General features: G+C 43.6%; 1 protein-coding gene across 1 annotated transcript in view; it reads left to right on the forward strand.

The window, feature by feature from the left end:
• Positions 1-24,403, forward strand: part of LOC311238593 (uncharacterized protein) — a 181,883-nt gene that overhangs the window by 137,741 nt on the left and 19,739 nt on the right. The window contains exons 4-5 of the mRNA XM_084326713.1: positions 1,649-1,710; positions 22,420-22,522. Of these exons, the coding sequence (XP_084182839.1) occupies positions 1,649-1,710; positions 22,420-22,522 (165 nt within the window). The remainder of the gene's footprint in view (positions 1-1,648; positions 1,711-22,419; positions 22,523-24,403) is intronic.

Below are 24,403 nucleotides of genomic sequence, written 5' to 3' on the forward strand. Positions count from 1 at the left end.
CTTATTCGCACCCCCTCCCCCCCCCCCCACGTGGGGTATCATTGGAAAGCTACACTCATTGGCATCAACGCTGACCAATAATTATCGCAATCGGCGGATGATTGGCAATTCTGAGGCCTCGGAAGTCTGGGGTGGTAATCTGACACGCGCACATAAAAAGTTGCACGCCTGACATATCGTCATGTAACTCGAGAACCGAGGCACGGATTTGGTCGAGTGAGGTGGCATTTGAACGCCAGCAACTAGGGTAATTTATATGTTCAGCGAAAAATGCAGCCAGAGCCGCTAAACGCTCGCAAAGTGCTGTGACTTCCGTCTGTTCCGCCTGGCCGGCACGCCGGGTCGTATAAAACAAAGCATTTGTGTTAGATTACAAGGCAATGTGGATTCTGTATTGTTCACTTATTTTGCCATATTTTAGTTACTATGTAGAAGTGTTGGAAAAGAAAAGATAGAGTTGAGTCACAGATATTATTAGTTATGTACAGGGCAAAAAGCAGAGTATTGCCAGAAAGCTTGCAGAAGTTGTTTGTTTCTAATTCTGAGGACGAGAACCATAGAAGGAAATTGTATTTTAAGCATCAGATGCACTACTTTAAAGCAGATGTGTATTTCAGTATGTGGCGTAAAACTGTGTGGAATTCTCTACAGAACGATTTAAAGAGTTGCACAAATATCTTTCAGTTCAAGAAATGTAAGAAATGGGGCGGCGTGGCTCAGGGGTAGAGCGGGTCATCCAATGATCGAAGGGTTGGTGGTTCGAATCCCGCTCAAGCCCATGTCCATCCCACTGCCGTTGTGTCCTTGGGCAAGACACTTAACCTACTTGCCTCGTATGAATGTGTATGCATGTGAATGAATGTTGGTGGTGGTCGGAGGGGCCGTAGGCGATGATTATTCGCCACGCTTCCGTGAGTCTGCCTCAGGGCAGCTCTGGCTGCAATTGTAGCTTACCACCACCGGTATGACTGTGTATGAACGAATAATGGACTCTGTAAGCGCTCTGGGATCTCTGGGGTGTCACGAAGAGCGCTATATAAATCCAATCCATTATTATTATTATTATTATTATAAAGAAAGAACATTTAGACTTCATGAAGTTGAGGGGTAATAGCTTTCCATCTGACTATTTCTTATTCTTTTCTTCTCATATTATTGTAAGTATTGATTGCTAAATATGTTTAATTGACAGACCATCTATTTCTAATGTTTATTTATTGTTTTGAGTCAGGGGCAGGCTAAATAAGCCGTTCTTCTCCCTGCTCCTTTTCGCTCATGGAATGTGCAAATTGGGAGGTGCTTTGATTATTTAGTCTTTTATCAAACTGTGCATTACCACGAATGGAACAAATAAAAATGTTATTAAATGACAATTAAATCTATTAGATGGAAAGCAGCGTCCAACATTACCACACCAGCTAGTCTGTGGCGTGGCGTGTGCTGGTGTTTGCTGAAGGAGGGGAGGTATTATGTACCAAGCAAGGCTTTTTCCACAAGGGTGCTATTACCTAATATTTATACTCATTCATCTTTCTGTCTCTCTCTCTCTTTCTCTCTCTCTGTTTTTCTCTTTCTCTCTCTCTCTTTCTCTCTCTCTCTCTTTCTCTGTTTATCTCTCTCCCTCTACCTCTCTCTCTCTCTCTCTCAGATCACCATCATGGAGTCGAAAAGGGGGATGAATGTGGGGATTTTCCTCAAGCAGTTCAAGAAGTAAGCCTTCCCTTGTGACTCTGACCACACACACACACACACACACACACACACACACACACACACACACACACACAGGGTGACAGTGGCTCAGGAGGTAGAGCGCTCGTCTGGTAATCGGAAAGTTCCAGGTTCGATTCCCTCTCCTCCCGGGCAGCGTGACGACAAAATTGTAAAGCGCTTTGGATAAAAGCACTATATAAATGCACCATTTGCCATTTACACACACCAATGCCATCGATTCTACTCTACTTAAAGATTGGTGTGTTGTGTGTAGAGTTCATGCTCAGTCATGGTCTGACAAAACACCAACTGTGTGTGTGTGTGTGTGTGTGTGTGTGTGTGTGTGTGTGTGTGTGTGTGTGTGTGTGTGTGTGTGTGTGTGTGTGTGTGTGTGTGTGTGTGTGTGTGTGTGTGTGTGTGTGTGTGTGTGTGTGTGTGTGTGTGTGTGTGTGTGTGTGTGTGTGTGTGTGATGGTGTGTGTGTGTGTGATGGTGTGATGTGTTTGGATGCCCTCATCCCAAGATGTTATGGGTAAACAGATGTGATGATGCAGGTTGTGTGGCACTGGAATGTCAGAGAGAGAGAGGTGGAGGGATGGATTGAAAGAAGGGAGAGATGGATTGAAAGAATGGAGATAGAGGGAGAGAGAGATGGATTTAAAGAAGGGAGAGAGAGAGAGAGAGAGAGAGAGAGAGAGAGGGTCGCCCTGTAAAATGTTTTATTTGATTGTATTTTGTGAGGAGGGTGGAGTTCAAATAATCCTACAGCGGATGAAGGAGTGGAGATAAAAGCAGTATTTTCTTGTCACCAAAATAACAAAGACCTGCATGCCAAACCTATTTCAGAACCACGGACAGCCAAACCTATTTCAGCACCACGGACAGCACTGTAGCGCTCCATTTAGAGAGTTTGTACTCATTGCTTTGATGTGAAGTGGCCCCATTTTAGAACGTTTACGATCAGACGTTGTGGAATTCTTTTGTAAGCTGAACTGACAGCACGTCACGCCTCTGATTCCGGAATGCCGGCATGCTATCTAAAGTCATACAGAGAGGAAGAGAGAGAAGGAGAGAGAGAAGGAGAGAATTACAGCTGTCGGCAGTGGTTCAGCCCACTAGTATTTGTACGTCAGAACGTTCCACCTTCTGCTTCTGTTCTACATCTACACTTCCCTTCCTCATCCCTCTCTTTCTCCTCCTCCTTCAACGCCTCCTCGTCTTCTTCCTCTTCGTCTTCCTCTTATTTCTTCTTCTTATCGTCCTCCTCTTCCATCTGTCTGTCTACCTCCTTCCTTCCTTCCTTCCTTCCTTCCTTCCTTCCTTCCTTCCTTCCTTCCTTCCTTCCTTCCTTCCTTCCTTCCTTCCTCCTTGTTTAGTGCACTAGATAGGAATGTGTCCTGGTTGACACTGACAGCATTGCTGTTTTTTTTTAATTTATTTAACCTTTATTTATCCAGGCAAGCAATTAAGAACAAATTCTTATATACAAAAGCAGCCTGTCCAAAAAGCAAAGGCCTTTTGTGGGAAGGGGGGGTGGTGGGAGGCTGTAACAAAAACAAGGTTATGTACATGCATACAAGTAAATTAAATACAAAATGACAGTAGCAATAGTATACAAGGACAACAATAAATAAGGCAGAGAGAAGGAAAGGGAGAGAGGGGAAAAGAGAAAGGGAAAAAGAGAAAGGAAGAGTGAGAAGGGAGATTCCTGTTAAACTGACCATATCAATCCCTGCTGACTAAACACACCTAGAGCCCCATGAGCATGAGGGAGGGATCAACACACTGAGGGAGGGATCAACACACTGAGGGAGGGATCAACACACTGAGATCAACACACTGAGGGAGGGATCAACACACTGAGATCAACACACTGTGATCAACACACTGAGATCAACACACTGAGGGAGGGATCAACACACTGAGGGAGGGATCAACACACTGAGATCAACACACTGAGATCAACACACTGAGATCAACACACTGAGGGAGGGATCAACACACTGAGGGAGGGATCAACACACTGAGGGAGGGATCAACACACTGAGATCAACACACTGAGGGAGGGATCAACACACTGAGATCAACACACTGTGATCAACACACTGAGATCAACACACTGAGGGAGGGATCAACACACTGAGGGAGGGATCAACACACTGAGATCAACACACTGAGATCAACACACTGAGATCAACACACTGAGATCACACACTGAGATCAACACACTGAGATCAACACACTGAGATCAACACACTGAGGGAGGGATCAACACACTGAGATCAACACACTGTGATCAACACACTGAGATCAACACACTGAGGGAGGGATCAACACACTGAGATCAACACACTGTGATCAACACACTGAGATCAACACACTGAGGGAGGGATCAACACACTGAGATCAACACACTGAGATCAACACACTGAGGGAGGGATCAACACACTGAGATCAACACACTGAGATCAACACACTGAGATCAACACACTGAGGGAGGGATCAACACACTGAGGGAGGGATCAACACACTGAGATCAACACACTGAGATCAACACACTGAGGGAGGGATCAACACACTGAGGGAGGGATCAACACACTGAGGGAGGGATCAACACACTGAGATCAACACACTGAGGGAGGGATCAACACACTGAGATCAACACACTGAGATCAACACACTGAGATCAACACACTGAGATCAACACACTGAGGGAGGGATCAACACACTGAGATCAACACACTGAGGGAGGGATCAACACACTGAGATCAACACACTGAGGGAGGGATCAACACACTGAGATCAACACACTGAGATCAACACACTGAGGGAGGGATAAACACACTGAGATCAACACACTGAGATCAACACACTGAGATCAACACACTGTGATCAACACACTGAGGGAGGGATCAACACACTGAGATCAACACACTGAGATCAACACACTGTGATCACTGAGATCAACACACTGAGATCAACACACTGAGATCAACACACTGAGGGAGGGATCAACACACTGAGATCAACACACTGAGATCAACACACTGAGATCAACACACTGAGATCAACACACTGAGATCAACACACTGATATCAATACACTGAGATCAACACACTGAGGGAGGGATCAACACACTGAGATCAACACACTGAGATCAACACACTGAGATCAACACACTGAGATCAACACACTGAGATCAACACACTGTGATCAACACACTGAGATCAACACACTGAGATCAACACACTGAGATCAACACACTGAGATCAACACACTGATATCAACACACTGAGGGAGGGATCAACACACTGAGATCAACACACTGAGATCAACACACTGTGATCAACACACTGAGATCAACACACTGAGATCAACACACTGAGATCAACACACTGAGATCAACACACTGTGATCAACACACTGAGATCAACACACTGAGATCAACACACTGAGGGAGGGATCAACACACTGAGATCAACACACTGAGATCAACACACTGAGATCAACACACTGAGATCAACACACTGAGATCAACACACTGATATCAATACACTGAGATCAACACACTGAGGGAGGGATCAACACACTGAGATCAACATGTGATTTGTAAAAATCATCATGGACTCTACAAACTCAAGACTGGATGCAATTACAAGGGAGGTCCAGGAAATTAAAACAAGCATCCAGTACACACAGAAGGAGGTTGATGACATCAATGCTAACAATGCAAAACAGTCAGATAGTTGCAAGTACATGCAATCTGACATCTGGAAAACCTGTGAAAGCCTGCTAACAGTCACAGATAAAATAGAGTATTTAGAAGGTCAATACAGAAGAAACAACCTGATCATTGATGGCATAGCTGAGTTGCCTGGAGAAACCTGGGGAGACACGGAAGAGAAGGTGAGGAGCGTCATGGTGGACAATCTCAAGCTACAGAGGGACATTGAGATGGAGAGGGTGCACCGAACAGGGAAACCTGGGGAGGGACGCGAGAGACCAAGACCCATTGTGGTGACATTTTCAAAATACAAGGACAGATCAGCGGTTCTTCAGAGAGCCAAAGAACTCAAAGGGACAAACATTTACATAAACGAGGACTACACAGACGCTGTCCGTCTGAAAAGAAAAGAACTGTTGCCCAAGATGAGAGCTGCTCGTGAGAGAGGAGAGATCGCCTTTCTGAGGTATGACAGACTGATAATCCGACCACGAAGTAGCACCCCAAAGCAGCCGAGGGACAGTTGAATGGTTGTTGCCCTTGCCACACCTACCAACGTTATGATTGAATAAAGTATACAATGCTAATTAATACTAACCTACCCAAAAAGGGGTTAAAGATGGCACATATAAATATATGTAGCATAAGAAACAAGCTAGCTGAGATATCAGAGATTTTACTATCAGACAATTTCCATATTTTAGCTATATCAGAAACACACCTTGATTCTACATTTGAGGATGGGGCATTGCAAATTGATGGATACAACATTTTTAGAAAGGACAGGAATGCATTTGGGGGAGGGGTTGCTTTTTATATTCAGAATCTTATTCCAGTGAAGATTAGGGAAGATTTAATGAATAATGAAATTGAAACATTATGGCTGCAAGTACACTTGCCTCATTTGAAGCCTATGTTGATCGGTTGCTGTTATAGACCACCTAGTGCAAATAATGTGTATCTAGAACAAATATGTGACATGTTGGACCAAGTGTGTGATTTGAGTAATGAGATTTATTTTATGGGTGACCTTAACATCGATTGGTTTTCATTGAAATGCCCATTGAAAAAACGACTTCTAACTGTAGCAAATGCATGTGGTCTATCACAGGTAATTAACAAACCAACTAGGATATGTTTGAAAAAGGATGGTAACCAGGTCTCAACCTGCATTGATCACATTTTTACTAACAATGCGGAGCTATGTTCCAAGGCGGTATCTGTAACTGTTGGTTGTAGCGACCATAACTTAATTGCTATTGTGAGGAAGACTAAAATGCCAAAACTAGGACCTAAAATAATTTACAAAAGATCGTATAAAATGTTTAATCAAGACAGCTTTGTGAAGGATGTTGAAAATCTATGTTGGTCAAAGGTGTTGAGGGAAAAAGATCCTGAAAAATCTCTATGGGAATTTGATACCATTTTTATGCCACTTGTTGACAAACATGCACCATTGAGAAAGTTTACAGTCAGAAGCGTCAGAACACCATGGTTGGATGATGAACTAAAAGAATATATGATAGAACGTAATCGAGCTAAATTAATAGCAAATACATCAGGTTATAAATCAGACTGGGAGGTATATTGTAAATTAAGAAATGTTGTTACAAAATGTAATAAGAAGAAGAAGAAATTGTATTATGAAAATAGGTTTAATTATATAAAAAATGACAGTAAATTATTATGGAATACTCTAAATGAAATAATGGGCAGGAATAAGAAACCTACCCCATCCTTTCTAGAAACGGAAGGAAAATTCCTCACCAAACCAGTTGAGATTGCTAATCATATTAACAATTATTTTATTGGAAAAGTAGATAATTTAAGAAATAATATGCAAACAATAGATAATGAAAAATCGTATTTATTAATAAAGAATAAAATAATGAAAGATAAAAATTGTCAATTTAATTTTGATAGTGTGACTATAAGTAATGTAGAATATATGTTAAGTACCACTAAAAACAAACCACCAGGTGTTGACGGTCTTGACGGGAAACTTCTGAAATTGGTCCCTGATTTAATTGCCCCTGCTATCTGTCATATTATAAATCAATCCTTTAGTGAATGTTTGTATCCGCAACAGTGGAAAACTGCCAAAGTAATACCACTGCCAAAAAATTTGAAATTGCCATTCTCAGGATCTAATAGTCGTCCCATAAGTTTACTGCCAGTTTTGAGTAAACTGATGGAAAGAATAGTAAGTGAACAGATTAAAAGCTACTTTTCTTTTAACACATTGACCACTGATTTTCAACATGCATATCGTGAAGGACATTCAACAGCGACTGCTTTAACCCAAATGACGGATGATTGGCTGAAAGAGATAGATAAAAAGAAAATGGTTGGAGCTGTCTTGCTTGATTTTACTGCAGCATTCGACATCATAGATCACAAATTCTTACTTAAAAAACTTGAATGTTACGGTTTCTCCTCATCTGCACTATCTTGGATGCAAACTTATTTAGCAAACCGGAAACAAATAGTTTTTTTTAATGGGAGTTACTCAGAAGTTAAAACGGTAAGGTGTGGAGTACCCCAAGGAAGTTGCCTTGGGCCTTTGCTCTACACCATATTTACAAATGACATGCCTCTTGTCCTAAATAAGTCCTATATTTCTATGTATGCGGATGATTCAACGATTTACACATCAGCCTCAACAGCCAATGAATTAAATACGGTTCTAAAGGCAGAGTTGCAATCAGTGATGGAATGGATAAAGAATAACAAACTAGTTCTAAACATATCAAAGACAAGTAGCATCATTTTCGGTTCAAACCATACTCTAAGAACGAACCCAGTCTTGAAACTTTTGATAAGTGATGTGGTAATTAATCAAGTCCAGGAGACTAAACTCCTAGGGGTAACATTAGACAGTAAATTGTCATGGTCACACCATATAAACAATATAGTAGTGAAAATGGGAAGAGGGATTTCTGTTGTTAAAAGATGTGCTCATTTGTTACCACTAAATTCTATCAAACAGGTAATTCAAGCTCTGGTTTTGTCAAATCTTGACTATTGTCCTGCAGTATGGTCGAATGTAACAACGAATAAACAGAAAAAATTACAAATGGTACAAAACAAAGCAGCACATATAGCGCTTCGCTGTGAGTACAGAACTAATGTTGCAGCGATGCACAGTTGTTTAACTTGGTTACTTGTCAAACATAAATTACTCTGCTCACTCCTTGTATTCACTAGGAATATTCTTGTTACAAAGATCCCCTCAATTTTATATAACAATTTATCAATAAGTCTTGACAGACACAACCATTCCACCAGACATGCTTCTGCACGAGGTTTTACACTTCCAAAAGTGAGGTCGAATGCAATGACATGCAATGCATGTTCCGTGGTATGCAGGAATGGAACTCTCTTCCCAGACATGTTAAGCAGGAGAATAGTAAATGCCGTTTCAAAATCGTGGTAAAACAACATTTTCAACCAAAGAAATTGACATTCCCTAATAGATAGTGTGTACGTAAATGAAAATGTATGTGTCTGATATTTTTATCTTGTATTATGAATTTGATTAGGGTTTTTATTGTTGTTTTAATTGTCTGTATGACATGTAAATGTTGTGAGTGTATAAGGGTTTTTATTGTTGTTTTAATGGTCTGTATGTCATGTAAATGGTATGAGTGTATAAGGGTTTTTATTGTTGTTTTAATTGTCTGTATGAGTTCAAGTTCAAGTTCAAGTTCTTTAATAGTTGTCATACAGAAGTACAGAATACTTTCATACAAAATGCTTCTTACTGTTACGCTCCAGAGACTGTGCTAGACAAGATAGTATCAAATAACATAATAACATAATATAGCATGAATTTAGAAGAAGAAAATGAGGTCACAGTGTTCGGTATAGACATATGTACAATGTTCTGAGTTACCATATAATATACAATACACAATACTATGCAGTGTACTAATGTACAGTACTATCTAGTGCAAAGCAGAAATGGGATGAGGTACAATTTTAGGTACAATTTACAGTAAGGTGTACGAGTTGTAGTGCAATCCTTCATCCATAAATATAAAGTGTGGGGAGTGGGTGCTACAGTGTGTTTGTTTAAAGTGGGTGTGTGCTATAAAGTGTGTGGAGTGGGTGCTACAGTGTGTTTGTTTAAAGTGAGTGTGTGCGTGTGGATGTGTGTGCTATGTGCGTTTGGTGGTTGTTGTTGTGTAGTGTTCATTCATTGTTCGTTTAGCAGCCTGATGGCCTGGGGATAGAAGCTACTTCTGAGTCTTTCTGTGCTCGCCTTGAGACTCCGGTATCGCTTGCCTGACCGCAGCAGTTCAAAGAGGCAGTTGTTCGGGTGACTGGAGTCTTTAATGATTCTCTTAGCCTTGCCCTTGCAACGCTTGTAGTAAATGTTCTGGAGGGTGGGGAGCCCCCCTCCAATTGTGCGTTCGGCTGAACGTGTCACTCTTTGTAGTCTGCTTTGGTCTTGTGCAGTGCTATTCCCAAACCAGGAGGTGATGTTGCCGGTCAAGATGCTCTCTATTGTACATGAGTAGAAGTTCTTAAGGATCTTCTGGCTGACTTGGAACTTCCTTAGGCGCCTGAGGAAGTAGAGGCGTTGTCGTGCCTTCTTCACCACACTGTTAATGTGTGTGGTCCATGTCAAGTCCTCGGATATGTAGGCTCCGAGGTACTTGAAGCTGTTGACTCTCTCAACCGGTGCCCCGTCGATGCTGAGGGGGCTGTAGTCCTTGACCCCCGACCTCCTGAAGTCCACAATCATCTCCTTTGTTTTGCTGACGTTCAGGGAGAGGCTGTTTTCCTGGCACCATCCCGCCAGGACCTTGACCTCTTCCAGGTAGGCCCTCTCGTCGTTGGCAGAGATCAGGCCCACCACCACTGTGTCGTCAGCAAATTTGACGATTGTATTGCTACTCCGCTGAGCCACACAGTCGTGTGTGTACAGGGAGTAGAGGAGGGGACTCAGAACACAGCCCTGGGGGGCCCCTATGTTGAGGGTGATGGATGAGGAGGTGCAGTTGCCTGCTCTCACCACCTGGGGTCTGCCAGTCAGGAAGTCCAAGACCCACTGGCAGAGGTCATAGCCCAAGCCCAGGTCCCTGAGCTTGGCTATGAGTATGGAGGGGACTATGGTATTGAATGCCGAGCTGTAGTCGATGAATAGCATTCTCACATAGTTCCCCTGCCTCTTGTCCAGGTGTGATGCTGCTGTGTGCAGCACATGGGATATGGCGTCCTCCGTGGACCTGTTGGGGCGGTATGCAAATTGCAGGGGAGGGAGGAGCAGATGTAGCCCTTTACTAGCTTCTCAAAGCACTTCATGGCTATGGCGGTGAGAGCTACAGGGCGGTAGTCGTTGAGGCAAGCAGGCTTGGATTTTTTGGGTACAGGGATAATAGTGGACTTCTTCAGGCAGGTGGGGATGACAGCCTGTTCTAAGGACAGGTTAAATATGTCAGTGAATACTGGGGCCAGTTGGTCGGCACAGACTTTTAGGACGCGGCCGGGGATGCCGTCCGGACCTGCTGCCTTCCTGATATTCACTTTTTTAAAGGTCCGCCTCACCTCATGCTCTGTTACCCTGAACACTGCGCCTCCATCAGCAGCCGACCCCCCCCCCCCCATTGCCGAGGCTTGTGAGCTGGTGTTGTTATTACCAGCATCAAACCTCGCATAGAAGGTATTGACATGTAAATGTATGACATGTAAATGTTGTGAGTGTATACGTCTGTAACTGTATTTTATGTGTTATGGACCCCAGGAAGAATAGCCCCAGCACTGCTGTGGCTAATGGGGATCCAAATAAACTTAAACTTAAACACACTGAGATCAACACACTGAGATCAACACACTGAGATCAACACACTGAGATCAACACACTGTGATCAACACACTGAGATCAACACACTGAGATCAACACACTGAGATCAACACACTGAGATCAACACACTGATATCAACACACTGAGGGAGGGATCAACACACTGAGATCAACACACTGAGATCAACACACTGTGATCAACACACTGAGATCAACACACTGAGATCAACACACTGAGATCAACACACTGAGATCAACACACTGTGATCAACACACTGAGATCAACACACTGAGATCAACACACTGAGGGTTAGAGAAGCAAGCTTGTGACTGAAAGGGTGCTGGTCCAATCCCCTGGATCCAGGAGGGGAAGTGAGCGAATAACGCTCTCCCTCAATACCCACCCCTGCCCTTAAGCAAGGCACCTAACCTCCAATATCTCCCCAGGCGCAGTACTGTGGCTGCCCACTGCTGCTAAATTGGTAGGAGGTATATACTGTACATCAATATAGACAGAGGTATATACTGTACATCAATATAGACAGAGGTATATACTGTACATCAATATAGACTGAGGTATATACTGTACATCAATATAGACAGAGGTATATACTGTACATCAATATAGACAGAGGTATATACTGTACATCAATATAGACCGAGGTATATACTGTATATCAATATAGGCCGAGGTATATACTGTATATCAATATAGACAGAGGTATATACTGTACATCAATATAGACCGAGGTATATACTGTATATCAATATAGACTGAGGTATATAATGTACATCAATATAGACTGAGGTATATACTGTATATCAATATAGACAGAGGTATATACTGTACATCAATATAGACCGAGGTATATACTGTACATCAATATAGACCGAGGTATATACTGTATATCAATATAGACAGAGGTATATACTGTACATCAATATAGAAAAATGCCTTCTGGATATTGTGATCCCCCCTCCCCCTTCATATAACGCACACACACACACACACACACACACACACACACACACACACACACACACACACACACACACACACACACACTGTGTGTTCCTCGTTGTGTGTGTGTGTGTGTGTGTGTGAATGATTGTTGCTGAGTGTGTGTGTGTGTGTGTGTGTGTGTGTGTGTGTGTGTGTGTGTGTGTGTGTGTGTGTGTGTGTGTGTGTGTGTGTGTGTGTGTGTGTGTGTGTGTGTGTGTGTGTGTGTGTGTGTGTGTGTGTGTGTGTGTGTGTGTGTGTGCGTGTGTGCGTGTGTGTGTGTGTGAATGCTTGTAACTGTATGTTCCTTTTTGTGTGTGTGTGTGTGCGTGTGCGTGTGTGCTATGGGTCTCTATAATTGCAGGGTTAGCAGCTGAAGAAGGACTCAGATATCATTAATAAAAGTTGACAGTCTTACATACCAAACCACAGGAGCTCCTGGAAGCCTCGCAGTCTGGAGCACACACACACACACACACACACACACACACACACACACACACACACACACACACACACACACACACACACACACACACACACACACACACACACACACACACACACACACACATACATACACATGGTAGTGACCAAATAATTATGGAAATACCTTCAGTATCATGGTTTAAACTGGATTATACGGTGGTATTATTTAAGCACAAAAGTGGTGCCATGGCGACACATGACTTTTACGATGGTAGTATCATGGCAAATGTTTATACAATGGTCTTTACCGTGGTACAAGTAAACATTCTGGAACTGTGCCACATTAACACATTCGCGGCCATTGAATTTCCCCATCTAGTTATAGCTGGGCCAGCTTTCCATTACATAGTTTCACTGTGCGTCACCTTGTTTGTAGAGCTAAATCTATATTTTATATTATAGCTATGGCTACAATACCATGGTCATTTGACAGTAACTATCTTCTGTTCAAAAAAGAATAAATTTTTTCATGAATACGTTCACGCGTTATCCCATGGTGAATATAAGTATAATTTCGGAATGATCCAGGCTAATTCCTGGGAGGCCGGCTACAGGGCGCAACGTGAATTCTACTAAAACCATTGGCGTTTTGTCCCTGGACACTTTATTTAACAGATTGCAGAATATGACATACAGGTATATAGTACTGTTACATTTGTGACATATACTATATGCAAACTATTCTCTTAGCCTTGGCCCTGCAACGCCTGGTGTAAATGTCCTGGAGAGTGGGAAGCCCACCTCCAATTGTGCTTTCGGCTGATAGAGAGATTTTTAAGCTAATCTCTTTGTTACAAGAAGATTGTACCAGACAGCCGGGTTCAACTCCGGCTGTCGGCGTTGCCTCTGGCTTGGGCCGGCCATCATACTAACTCAATTGGCAGAGTTAGCGGGTGGAAGTCAATGGGTGGTAATCTGCACGTTGTGGACAGCGACTCCTACAGGTCGGTTGGGGGACGCCTGCACAGCAGAGACAGGAAAATGGCGGGGGTAGTGTGAGCCTCCCACACGTTACACCTCGCCAAAATGAGAGTCCGCGCTGGCAGGTGAAAAGATGTGACAGGCTGCCTCCACATCTATCCTCCCTACAACCGGCCAGTGGGGGGCATATGCGAGCAACCAGAGTATTATTGATACAGATACACACACACACAGATACAGACACACACAGATACAGACACACACACAGATACACACACAGATACAGACACACACAGAGATACAGACACACACAGATACAGACGTGAATTCTACTAAAACCATTGGCGTTTTGTCCCTGGACACGCTACTATTTTCAAATCAAATCTATATCATAGGTATTATGTTTCCTCATTAATGCATGAAAGGGGGGGGGGGGGGGGGCGTTTCTGATTATTTGATTGCCAGTAACGTCATTCGTCATTACCACAACACACGCCGATCAGGGGGATGGGTATGATAACCTTGCACGATCAAGCTGAAATTGACGTCAGATTGTCCTTACCTGTGGTCGGTGGTATTCCAAAAAGAATATTCCAATTATTTGATCGCCATCTGGTCCATCCTATGTCCATTTGGCCCACGACATAACCCACCACGACATATGGATCGGGGGTCCCGAAAACTATTCAATGCGATCGGGTGAAGCCCTAGGTTTACCCTATTACTAGAAAAGTCCGTCTGGAGCGGTTTAAACGTAGCACCCGGTCTGGAACAGGGTTTACTGCACTCTTGATACTGCCTACTAGCAGGACCTGGCTCGTACTGCACCTTCGGAGTCCCAGTATGCCTTTTAACGGCAACATACAGGTCCCTGACATTGAATAGAATATTAAAATCGAAAAAAGGGAAAACTATCCAAAAACATATTTTTGGCCGTTACCCGCTGGCGCCCAATAACGTATATATACGTGGTTGGCCGCAAAAGTTGGTTGGCACCCTCCCCAGATACGTTTCCATATCTCAACCGAAAGCCATACCATTCCATCAGCGTTCAAGAACCGTCCAGAATCACCTGCTCAACACCTGGGCCCTCATTCATCAACGTGACTTACGCACAGATATGTGCTTAACCTGTGCGTACGACCATTTCTAAGCAAAGTGTGGGATTCATCAATTTCAACTTGAACTTGACTTCGTGCTTATGTGTACGCACAGCTCTGAGCATGCTTAGCTGACGCCCAGTGGTAGAATATCATTACTACGGCATATGCGCTGCTCAGTTCATGCATTAGTTTCAACGCGGAAATAAGCTTCCGTGCATTAGTTTCAACACTGGCGTGTTCAACTTCTGTATGACCCGTAATTCATTATAGTTCATTGTAAAATAGCGACAGTAGTGTAATTATAACGGGCTCACACGCGAACAAGAGGTTGGCCTGCTTGTTTGGCACGGGGGGGGCAGACGCAGAACACCAACCTCCAAACGCGATTAAATATTGTTTCAAATAAAAAGCAAATTATTTTGTGTCATGTTTCCAAATAAGATTGGTCACGAAATGCTTTCTACTTCAATTTGTTGGTTAGAATAGATGACCTCCGTTGAAACTTCACTGAGACTAACAGTCTATTTGTGAGCTCCCGCTCAGATGTGATAATAATAATAATAACAATAATAATAATAGCTTCATTTTATATAGCGCCTTTCAAGAGACCCAAGGTCGCTTTACATAGATAGGGGGGGGGGATAACAAAGTAACAGACATAGTGGACAGACACACAACATATAAATATGATGATGGAATTCATTCAAGATCCTCTCCACCCTCGGGTCTTTGCCACCGGCACGGTCCATCGTGATATTGGAGATGGATCGAGCAATAGACTGTTACTGTAGCTGTCAAAGCTCCATCACAAATGCAGTTATGTGAATAGAAAGGGATTCCACTAAGTCAATGTTGCGATGCGCATTTGCCTGATACATGTTGTTGCTGCATGCCGGGAGGAAGGCGATGCTGAATGTTTTCAATCCATTAAATAAAACTGATACTTTTTGCAAGGGTTTACTGACTGTCATACAAATAATCAACCAACTACATACTGTAACTTTTCAGTGCACGTTCTTATTTACATTGTGACAACAGCCTTGTGAGTTCCCGCAGTGACCCGCACACAGACATGATGGAATTCAAGTTCAAGTTTGTATTGATCACATATAGGCAGGCTACACATGGCGTATAGGCTACATCATTGGCAGTGAGATTCATTTGTTCTTGTATATGCTCTCGTATTATTGTTTATATAGGCTACCCAATACTGACATCAAAATAGATTGTATGACTCTAGAAATCATATGCAGCACGTAGAAAATTGACGGAAAATCCGTCGCGATTTGGAATAAAATTGAGGAGAACTTTAATCCCTGGGTATTAATCAAACAAAACGGAAAAAGGCAGTCATATTCCAGCACGGTCTTTATTAGTGTTTGCGCTGCCCAGGCAGCAATGGTTAATAGATATCATATCCGACATCACCGTACGTGTACACGTCTGTCAGCCTGTCTCATAACACGCTTCCCTCGGTTTAGTCCATTCTTCCACATTTCATGGGGGTGTCCATTACCGTATATGGTTAATCGGGGCGGTTTTGGTATGCAAATACGTGAAAGTGTGCACGAGCCTCGGCGCAGGGCCAAGGTGATATTTATCATGACAGGTGTGCGTAGAACCTGCGTACGCACGTGTGGTAAATCCCGTTTTTTTTGTGCGTGCACTGATTCTAAATTCTGTGCTTACGTGTGGAAATAGAACATTTTCTACGCCACGTTGATGAATGAGGGCCCTGGTCTCATACCAAAAACAGTCCTTGTCCCAATGACACAATGCAGGCAGCTTACTGGGAAAATGGTGTTTATTTTCCATCACCGTCAAACAGGATGTCTTCATAAACTGATAAATAATAATGAACACAATAACTAATTGCCTACAAACATTTCGACCTGAGACCTGCGTCGTGCGTGCGGTCAAAAACCATTGCCCTTTTCCGGGTCAAAACTTCTCCTCCTACAGGTTTACCTGACGCTTAAATAAAAGAAGCGCCACCTTCTGGTCACATAAATCCACTGCACATTAATCCATTTTGGCCGTTACAATAATAACAATAATAATAATAGCTTCATTTTATATAGCGCCTTTCAAGAGACCCAAGGTCGCTTTACATAGATAGGGGGGGGGGGATAACAAAGTAACAAACATAGTGGACAGACACAACATATAAATATGATGATGGAATTCATTCAAGTCCTCTCCACCCTCGGGTCTTTGCCACCGGCACGGTCCATCGTGATATTGGAGATGGATCGAGCAATAGACTGTTACTGTAGCTGTCAAAGCTCCATCACAAATGCAGTTATGTGAATAGAAAGGGATTCCACTCAGTCAATGTTGCGATGCGCATTTGCCTGATACATGTTGTTGCTGCATGCCGGGAGGAAAGGCATGCTGCATGTTTTCAATTCATTAAATAAAACGGATACTTTTTGCAAGGGTTTACTGACTGTCACACAAATAATCAACCAACTACATACTGTAACTTTTCAGTGCACGTTCTTATTTACATTGTGACAACAGCCTTGTGAGTTCCCGCAGTGACCCGCACACAGACATGATGGAATTCAAGTTCAAGTTTGTATTGATCACATATAGGCAGGCTACACATGGCGTATAGGCTACATCATACATGGCAGTGAGATTCATTGTTCTTGTATATGTGTTATGGTTTGTAACCGACCCCAAACGCAACGGCACAGAGAGAGTTGTTTTCAGAGTGAGCCAAAAACAAGGGCGTGTTTATTTACAGAGTCACAAGACTGAATTAGGTGGTGAACAGAACAAACGGGGAATCTGGCATGTGAAGAAAGTTTGCGGCTCTGCAGATTCTCCCAGACGGTGTTGGTGAGGAATTTGCTTGTGACGTCTGAGCCGCTCTGCAGATCCCCCCAGCATACACTCCAGACGGAACACGGAGGGAGAGAGAGAATCTCAGTTAGCCAGCACACACAGAAAACAGAGAGGTGACTGATCCAAAACAAATATCCAAGTGACTTGATCTTCGGTGTGAGACAAAGTTAGCAGAGTCCAGAGAAAAAACAATACGGTAATCCAAAGTGAAAATCCAACACAAAAATAGGTGAGAACAGTGTAACAAAAACGGGATCTCTTCGGTGTTTCACTAACACACAAAAAGGTGAGAACAGTATCAACAAAACGGGATCTCTTCGGTGTTTCACTAACACACAAAAAGGGTGAGAACAGTATCAACAAAACGGGATCTCTTCTGTGTTTCACTAACACACAAAAAACGGGTGATCCAAAATAACTGTTTCCAAAAACTCACCAGAGCGCAGCGCGTAAAGCGGGCAGATAAACGGGGCGTAGCTTCGTACTGGGAATCAGGTTCTCCAACAGGGATACTTCACGAGAGTCCTGGGAAGCAACAGAACAGGGAACAGCGACGGGAAGGAACAGGCAAATGCAGGGAATGTTCAAAACGGGATCTCTAGCAAAAGCAGGAGAATACTCAAAAACAAGGGCATCTTCCCGACCAGAACGCTGCCGACGGGCAACGCAGCAAACAGGGGGTCCAAGGGGAATGGGGTGAGAACACGGCATCCTCCCGTGGAACGATAGAGAGCGATGACGAGTCTCACCCCGGGAAGGACAGGCAAAAACAGGAGTATATACAAGACGATCCAACATAGGTACTCGGGGAATCAGAGTATATAAAGCCCCTTTGGGGTGCTGATTAGAACACACATCAGGTGCGTGATGGTAATTGATACTTGACTTAGAAGTGTGTGTTCGGCACGGACCAATCATCACAGAATCCTCACAGTACCTTAAAGGAACGGAGCGTGGCGGGGAATGCAATAAATCAACAAAGTACCTTAAAGGAACGGAGCGAGTGGGTGGGGAGCGGACAAACCTCGCAATATGCTCTCGTATTATTGTTTATATAGGCTACCCAATACTGACATCAAAATAGATTGTATGCCTCTAGAAATCATATGCAGCAGGTAGAAAATTTACGGAAAATCCGTCACGATTTGGAATAAAATTGAGGAGAACTTTAATCCCTGGGTATTAATCAAACAAAACGGGAAAAGGCAGTCATATTCCAGCACGGTCTTTATTAGTGTTTTGAGCTGTCCAGGCAGAATTGCAGCAATGGTCTTAGGGAGCCGTTGATATCTGACATCACCGTGTACAAGTCCGCCTTTTATTTATCCCTATATAACACGCGTTGTGTCTTCTTGGTTCGGCAGCGCCTCAGTGAACAATCTTCCGTGGAGTTTCTCAGAGTTCCGCTCGGGTCAGTCCATTATTTCACATCCCAAGGGGGGTGTTTCATGACCATATATGGATAATCATGCACGAGCATTGACGGTAGAACAAAGAGGTATTTATCAACACGGAGGAGCATAGGACCTGTGTACGCACGGTTGATAAATCCCAATATTTCTGTGCGTACACACATTCTAAATTCTGTGCTTACGTGTGGAAATAGAACATGTTCTACGTCACGTTGATGAATGAGGGCCCTGGTCTCCCGCTTCCCAGGAGGTGCACATGACTCCTACATCGTACAGAACAGATCTGTGGGGGTGCAGTGAGCAACGAGATGCTGGAGACGCGTGGCTAATTGGTAAGTATCTGTGTGTAATGCACTCGTTCCAAAGCCGCTGGATGTGTTTGGACGCAGCAGCTGGCACACCGTCAACTGCTGTGGTGCTCAAGATGATGGCCTCGATGCGCTGGTCCACCTCAGACAACCCTGAACCCGCTCTTCCTCCTCTCCAGTGGCCAGCATCCCTCTCCTGTGTTTTGCTATTGCAAGCACTTATCTGTGTTTCATTACACTTATGAGTGCATGCTTACCAACAGTTTTGCCTGTTTTATTGCAACACTATATCACCGACATCTAAGAAGGGAGATCCCCCCTTGAACGGCCTTTCTAAGGTTTCTCTCCTCCACATTGCCTGTGGTGCATTTTTTCCTATTGCTAGGTTTTTAGTGAGTTTTTCCTTACCTTCCCGTGGGGTATGTCTGGGAGTGTTGCATTCATTTATTTAATTAATTTTACATTTCTTGGACTTCTTGGTCTTTTTGTTTTGTTCTTGATTTATTGTGATGTTTCTTCTTGACTTGTTTAAAGAAGACGTGTCCGGCCCATGGGGACATTAATGTGTGTTGTCGGGCCTTACAAATACATTTTATTTGGTTTGATTTGATTTTTGGCCTCTGATTTCACATCAGCCGGTTTCCTTTTCACGTCAGCCGATGTCTCTCCTGACACCACGTTAATCTCCCCTTTCAAGTTTCAAGTTCAAGTTCAAGTTTTATTTGTCACATAAGTGAAATGCTTGGTTCTGTATGAGCCTCCTGAGATTGTGCTTCATATAGTAAAAAAGTTTAAGAATAAGACCAAACACTAAGTACAAAATGCTAAAATGTCAGACAATTGTTAGAGATGTAGTGCAAATCTTTTTGAGTAATAAATGGATAAAATAGATCAAATATGGTGTAGTGTTAAAGGTGTTTAAAGTATCTAAAATGTATTGTTAAGGGTGAATGTTTAAAGTGAGTGTTTGCATGTGGATGTGTGTGCAATGAATGTAGAATATATGTGTTAGGTTGCATAGAGTCATTGGGCACCCTGATGGCCTGGAGATAGTCTGTACTAAGGCCCGGACTGGCCATCGGGAGCACCGGGAGTTTTCCCGGTGGCCTGGCCTGCACAGATAAAAAGATTTTTTTTTTTTTTTTTTTTTTTTTTTTTTTTGCCAGGCGATTGTTTCTAGTTGTGGCGGCGGCGCGGCGCGATAGTTAGATAACCTAGATGGGTGGGGAACAACCAGGATTTCACTGTCTGCCACAGAGTTGGAGAACTATCTGACTCTCTCTCTCACGGTCCGGCGGATCACACACACACACACAATGGAGCCGTGCTGCCGCTTGTGATTGGTGGAGGCGGGACCAGGCGATACAACTGATTGACAGCGGAGGCGGCGAATGGAATGGCAGACGGCACTCAGATGCAGAATAACAGCCAGGCAATGAGCCAGGTAGTGAGGGACTCGGGAGAGATACAGTAGAGCGAAAGTCAATTAACGTTGATGTCAAGATGGACAGTGGAAGAAAGAGAAAGGGTGGAGGAGAGAGGGATAAAACAAAGAAAAAGAAAGGCCCTTACAGGAGAGAGTGGTTAACTGTATTATAATAGTAAATAGAAAAATATTTTGTGCTCTTGCTTTTTTCTTTTTGAAGGTGGAGATAGCATTGCTAGTGCCACAACAGTTTTATTTGAGGTCCATAACAGTACATTGTACTAAGCAATTGTTGGCTCATTAGTTTGTGATTCACATGCACTAAAATTCACCAGAATGCAGGAAATTAAGTCTTTGTAACAAAAAAAATCCTGGTGGGGGACCCCCAGACCCCCCGCTTAAAAAGTGGCCTGACTGGGGCTATATTTCGCGCTATATCTCCCGGTATGAATTATTTCCCCAGTCCGGCCCTGTCTGTACTGGCCATGATACTCTGGTAGCGCTTGCCTGACTGCAGCAGTGCAAAGAGGCAGTTGATTACGTGGCTAGACTCTTTGACTAGGAGTGAATGAAAACTGTATTTAACAGATTGCAGAATATGACATACAGGTATATAGTACTGTTACATGTGTGACATATACTATATGCAAACTATTCTCTTAGCCTTGGCCCTGCAACGCCTGGTGTAAATGTCCTGGAGAGTGGGAAGCCCACCTCCAATTGTGCTTTCGGCTGATAGAGAGATTTTTAAGCTAATCTCTTTGTTACAAGAAGATTGTACCAGACAGCCGGGTTCAACTCCGGCTGTCGGCGTTGCCTCTGGCTTGGGGCGGCCGTCATACTAACTCAATTGGCAGAGTTAGCAGGTGGAAGTCGATGGGTGGTAATCTGCACGTTGTGGACAGCGACTCCTACAGGTCGGTTGGGGGACGCCTGCACAGCAGAGACAGGAAAATGGCGGGGGTAGTGTGAGCCTCCCACACGTTACACCTCGCCAAAATGAGAGTCCGCGCTGGCAGGTGAAAAGATGTGACAGGCTGCCTCCACATGTATCGGAGGGGACATGTGATGCAAGGCTTCTATCCTCCCTACAACCGGCCAGTGGGGGGCATATGCGAGCAACATTCAAGACAGGGGAGGGGAGAATTGGCACGGCTAAAATTGGGATGGGAGAAAAAATGAAAAAAGAAGAGAAAAGGTGGGGAAAAAAAGAAGAAGATTGTACCAGTAAGCCAGATTTGTGTTTATACGTTGGAGAAAGGAGTTTATTTACAGTGGCTCCTTGCTGCCCTCTAGTGGTGAGAAAAGAATGATGGCAGCTTTAAAGAAAAGTGCCAAAGAGACCAAAGAGTGAGTTTACACAAAGGAGCTGCTATGGCATGGTTTCAACCTCATCATATAAGCACGTATAAAGCTAACACACCTGTTTGTAGCACTGAGGCCTGCCTGTTGGCTTGTATACACAGTATTACATACTGATCACAAATCATCTAGTTCTTCCATTCATTTATCTCTCTCTCACTCACTCTCTCTCTCTCTCTCTCTCTCTCTCTCCCCCTCCTCTCTCCTCTCTCCTCTCTCCTCTCCTCTCTTCTCTCTTCTCTCTTCTCTCTTCTCTCTTCTCTCTCCTCTCTCCTCTCTTCTCTCTCGCTCTCTTCATTAGGTCCAACCAGAGTATTATTGATGACATTTGTTATGGCAACAGTGAATCCTATGGGGCGGAGCCACTGAGAGAGCTGCTTAAGCTACTACCTGAGAAGGAAGAGGTACACACACACACACACACACACACACACACACACACACACACACACACACACACACACACACACACACACACACACACACACACACAGAGAGATACAGAGATACAGACACACACACACACACACACACACAGATACAGACACACACACACACACACACACACACACACACACACACACACACACACACACACACACACACACAGAGATACACACACACACACACACACACACACACACACACACACACACACAGATACAGACACACACACAGATACAGACACACAGATACAGACACACACAGAGATATAGACACACACAGAGATACAAATACAAATACACACACACAGATACAGACACACACACAGATACAGTCCCACACACAGATACACACACACAGATACAGACACACACAGAGATACAGACACACACACAGATACAGACACACACACAGATACAGACACACACACACAGATACAGACACACACACACAGATACAGACACACACACAGATACACACACACAGATACAGACAAACACAGATACAGACACACACACAGATACACACACAGATACAGACACACACAGAGATACAGACACACACAGATACAGACACACACACAGATACACACACACACAGATACAGACACACACAGATACAGACACACACAGATACAGACACACACACAGATACAGACACACACACAAAGATACAAATACAAATACACACTCACAGATACAGACACAGATACACACACAGATACACACACAGATACAGACACACACAGCGATACAGGCACACAGATACAGACACACACACAGAGATACAGACACACACACAGATACAGACACACACACAGATACAGACACACACACACACACACACACAGATACAGACACACACAGATACAGACACACACAGATGCAGACACACACACAGACACACACACACACAGATACAGACACACACACAGATACAGACAAACAGATACAGACACACGGAGATACAGACACACACAGATACAGACACACACACACAAAGATACAAATACAAATACACACTCACAGATACAGACACAGATACACACACAGATACAAATACAGACACACACAAAGCGATACAGACACACAGATACAGACACACACACAGATACAGACACACACAGAGATACAGACACACACAGACACACACACAGATACAGACACACACACAGACACACACACACACACACACACACAGATACACACACACACACAGACACACACACACACACACACACACACACACACACACAGATAGATACAGACACACACACAGATACAGACACACACACAGACACACACACAGATACAGACACACACACACACACACAGACACACACACACAGATACAGACACACACACAGATGCAGACACACACACACACACACACACACAGACACACACACACAGATACAGACACACACACAGATACAGACACACAGACACACACACAGATACACACACACAGATACAGACACAGATACAGACACACACAGCGATACAGACACACAGATACAGACACACACACAGATACAGACACACACACACACACACACACACAGACACACACACGGATACAGACACACACACAGATACAGACACACACAGATACAGACACACACACACACACACAGACACACACACACACAGATACAGACACACACACAGATGCAGACACACACACACACAGACACACACACACAAAGATACAGACACACACACACAGATACAGACACACACAGATACAGACACACAGACAGATACAGACACACACACATACACACAGACACACACACACACAGATACAGACACACAGATACAGACACACACACAGATACA

Source organism: Notolepis coatsorum (assembly GCF_963971535.1).
Source record: "Notolepis coatsorum genome assembly, chromosome: 1".
Lineage (NCBI taxonomy): Eukaryota > Metazoa > Chordata > Actinopteri > Aulopiformes > Paralepididae > Notolepis > Notolepis coatsorum.